The 4038-nt window shown below is 52.9% G+C and overlaps 1 protein-coding gene across 1 annotated transcript; it reads left to right on the plus strand.

The window, feature by feature from the left end:
* The first annotated feature begins 417 nt into the window (after window positions 1-417).
* Window positions 418-2199, plus strand: LOC139110912 (uncharacterized). The gene has a single exon (XM_070670875.1). The coding sequence runs from the start codon at window positions 418-420 to the stop codon at window positions 2197-2199; it is 1782 nt and encodes a 593-aa protein (XP_070526976.1).
* Window positions 2200-4038: the final 1839 nt, after the last annotated feature.

Below are 4038 nucleotides of genomic sequence, written 5' to 3' on the forward strand. Positions count from 1 at the left end.
ATGCGATGAGGACGTCACCTTATTTAGCTCCCTTAGTCGAGAGGTTGAGAACGTCAAGGGCAAGTTCACCCACGCCCTCTATAATGTCCAATGCCACGACGGACATACAATCCGACACGATATGTGTTACGGATGTTGAAGACGACTCCTCGGTGGACTTTGATTTGTCCACCATGAGTACTCGTAAAAGGGGACGTCCTCCCACTACGGGAGAATACGTAGGATTGGCGTCCGCCAAGCTACGTCTAGTGGAGGCTGAGAAGAAGATGTCTGACCTCGAGGAAACCAAGAGGATACTTGACCCTTCTAGCTCGTTGCCGGAAAAAATCCGTGTATCCACGGATAACATGATCGAGCGGTATATGGAGGACCTTAGAGAAGCTCTCTGAAGATTTAACTGCGAGGGCCTTTGAGGCCATGAATCAAGTGATAAAGGTGGCATGTGTCTCCAAAGGCCTTAAGGGCACTCTTATAAAAGAGTTGAAGACTGCAGCCTGCAAGACAAGTGCTAGTCTTGCCATTATGGCTTCTAAATCGGCCAGGAGGCCGGCACAAGAAGTTGTTTCGGAGTCTTTTACATTAGTAAAAGAGCTGGAAGAAGCCAAAAAGGAAATCCGAAATCTCAAGGAAGAGATTCGAAGCCTTAGGTCAAGAGCAGCGGAGCTTCCAGCCCAGGACTTGCGTGATGTGCCGAGTACATCACGAACTCTCAGATCGAGAGCAACGAGGAATACTTCTCCAACAATGGAAGAGGCTGAAGAAGCGTTACTTAAGCGCTTTGACGGCCTATTTAATAAATGGTGCGAGAAGAAATTTGGCTCATTAGTTCCAAACTTTGGTACTTCGAATCCAAACTTTGACGGTATGGAAGCCGAGACAGAGATCTCTGCTGTTCCCCTCTCCTCTGGAAGGCAAAAGCCTTCTAAAGGCGGTACTAAGAAGAGTTCCGTATCAGCTCCGCAACCTGCGTCGGAGAAGTCAGGAAAGAAGAGTGGCTCTACAGCTGAGACAAGTGGGAAGGCAGACCGAGATAAAGATAGGTCCCGGATGCCTCCGCCAGTATCTCTTTCTAGGAAGAAGACATCAGGCGAAAGCGCGGAAACCAGCGCTGTTACTCGGTCAACCGAGTCATGGACTGCGGTGGTCGGAAGGAAGGCGAGGAAGAAGACGACCATCTCTTCTTCCGTAGAAGATAAAAAGAAGACCTTGAAGGCCAGGAAATCTTCAAGGACACCTGTGGGACGGAAACAGGGGAATTCCAACGCCCCTGTTAAATCTGCCGGAAAAAAGAAGGCAGCGAACAAGCGGAAACCTCCGCGGGCAGCGGCGGTTGTAATAAACTGCCCTCCAGACAAAAGCGGCGATGTCCTTAGATTGGCCAAGAGCAAAATTGATCTGGCCAGTCTGGGAATTAGTCAGGTAAGGCCTAGAAGGGCTGCAACTGGGGCCCAAATGTATGAGGTCTCTGGCCCCGAAGGTTCGCAGAAGGCGGATGTATTGGCTCAAGAATTATCTAAGGCCCTGGAAGGATTAGAGGGGGTCACAATCCAGCGACCCGTTAAGATGGCGGAGATTAGAATACGCGGGTTAGATGACTCCGCTACTGCACAGGAGGTGATGGATGCGTTGGCTGGTGCTACGTCTTGCCAGCCTACGCAATTTAAGTTAGGCGTACTTCGCCTCTCAGGTGACGGTCTTAGAACCGTCTGGGTTCAGTGCCCGCTTCACGCTGCCAACAAATTGGCTTCTGAAGGTCGGGTACAGGTTGGCTGGACTAAGGCCAGAGTTGAGTTGTTAGCGGCGCGCCCGCTGCAATGCTTTAGGTGTTTGCAGTCGGGCCACGTACGCCAGAGATGCCCTTGTAAAGAAGATCGCAGTGGAAATTGTTTCCGCTGTGGTTCTTCCGGGCATAAGGTAGCTGATTGCACGTCCCCCGCAGTCTGCCCTGTTTGTAAGAAGGTGGGGAGACCTTCAAACCACAGATTGGGCGGACGTGCATGTCCTGCGAAGTCCAAAGCAGGCAAAATAGTGTTTCCGGACAAAAGTCCGAGTATAAGGACTTCTTCTGTAACCACTGCCATGGAGGTAGACGGACAAGTTCCATTGGAACAAAGTAGCAAAGAGCCAATGGTTATTACATTGGCCGAAGGAAGTAACAGCCTGGAGGAGGCTGCAACGGCCTCGCTTTCACCGCCATAATCCTCCAGGCCAATCTGAACCATGCCCGCCGTGCCCAGGACTTGTTTGTCCACAGCGTGGCGGCCCGTGGCTCATGTATTGGCGTAGCTGCGGAGCCACACCCGTTCCGCCCGGTCACCCCGCTGGGTGGGTGATAACTGCGGCTTGGTTGCCATTACATGGCATAACATCTCTCCTCTCTGTACTTTATGGGGAAAAGGAGATGGATACGTAGGGGTTAAGTGGGGAAAGTTTACCATCGTTGGCGTCTACATCTCCCCCTCACTGTCCTTTTCTGATTTTGAGGATCGATTAGAGATCTTAGGCTCGGTCTTGAGGTCCTGTTTATCTGGGCAAGTGTTAATAGCGGGGGACTTCAATGCGAAACACGTCGCATGGGGTTCCCCGAGGTCTGATCGTCGGGGTGAAGCCCTGGTTAATTGGGCGGCAGCATTGGGGCTCCTTCTTGCCAATGAGGGAGCTGTTAGTACTTGCGTTGCGTGGGGTGAATCAATAGTTGATCTGACTTGGATATCTCCCTCCGCGCGCGCATTGGTGTCAGGTTGGCAGGTGGTGGACGAGGAGACGCTTTCGGATCACTTATACATCCAAATGTCTCTCGGCACCACTCTGCGGAATGTAAGAGCCCGACGGTTCGTCAACAGGGGACGACCAAGATGGGCTCTTAAGAAATTGGAGTGTGGCCAATTGGAGGCCGCACTGGAAGCTGCGACTTGGTCGCAAAATCCGGCGGGGTTATCGGCGCACGAAGGAGTTGAGTGGCTTAGACGTACACTTACTGACGCTTGTGAGGCGTCTATGCCTAGGGCCACTCCCTCTAAACCCCATCGTGCTGCATATTGGTGGACGGAAGAAATCGCCGAACTTAGACGTGCCTCCGTCCACAATAGACGTGGCTTTACACGCGCGCGTTCTCGAGGACGGTCTCCCGAGATCATAGCCAGCAGGTATGCTGACTACAGGGAGGCTTGCGGAAAACTTAAGGCTGCCATTGCGGCTGCCAAGGCCAAAGCTTGGGACGAACTCCTTCAAACATTGGAAGAGGATCCATGGGGGCGCCCATACAAAATAGTTTTGGGCAAGCTTCGATCTTGGGCGCCTCCCGTGACAGAGCAGTTAGCCCCCAGTTTTAAAGGGGTGGTGAATACTTTATTTCCACCAAATGAGGGACCTGTTATTCCCAAACCGAAGGGGACCTTCAATGGCAAGAAGAGTGGGAGATTTCAGAAGAGGAGCTGATCGGCGCCGTCAGGAGACTCAAGGCTAATAAGGCACCGGGTCCTGACGGCGTCCCCGGTAAAGTTGTGGCCTTGGCGGCCGGAAAAGTATTGCCCAAACAGGTTGGGCAAGTATTTAATGCATGTCTGCGGGAGGGAGTCTTTCCCCGGGCTTGGAAGAAAGCCCTTCTCACTTTGATTCCTAAGCCCGGCAAACCCGGGGTACTTCCTCGTACCGACCAATCTGCTTGTTGGACGAGGTCGGGAAGTTATTGGAGCGAATTATCGCTGCCCGCCTCGTCCAGCATCTGGCAGGTCGGGAGAATGGACTCCACGAGGAGCAATACGGCTTCCGTCCGGGGCGTTCAACGATTGACGCGATTTCACGCGTTAGAGCCCTGGCGGAAGCTGCTACGAGGGATGGCGGGGTGTTGTTAGCGGTGTCATTGGATGTGACAAATGCTTTCAACACCCTGCCGTGGAGGGTGATCGGGGAAGCGTTAGATTACTTCCAGGTTCCCGATCACCTCCAACGAGTAATGCGTTCCTACCTTGATGGTAGGACGCTGGAGTACAGGGACCGCCAGGGTAGGCGGGTCTCCAGAACGGTAGACCGCGGGGT

This window comes from Cardiocondyla obscurior, linkage group LG22, assembly GCF_019399895.1.
Source record: "Cardiocondyla obscurior isolate alpha-2009 linkage group LG22, Cobs3.1, whole genome shotgun sequence".
NCBI classification, from domain to species: Eukaryota; Metazoa; Arthropoda; class Insecta; order Hymenoptera; family Formicidae; genus Cardiocondyla; species Cardiocondyla obscurior.

Coding starts and splice junctions, on each gene's coding strand:
- LOC139110912 (XM_070670875.1), top strand. CDS start 418: ATGAATCAAGTGATAAAGGTGGCATGTGTCTCCAAAGGCCTTAAGGGC.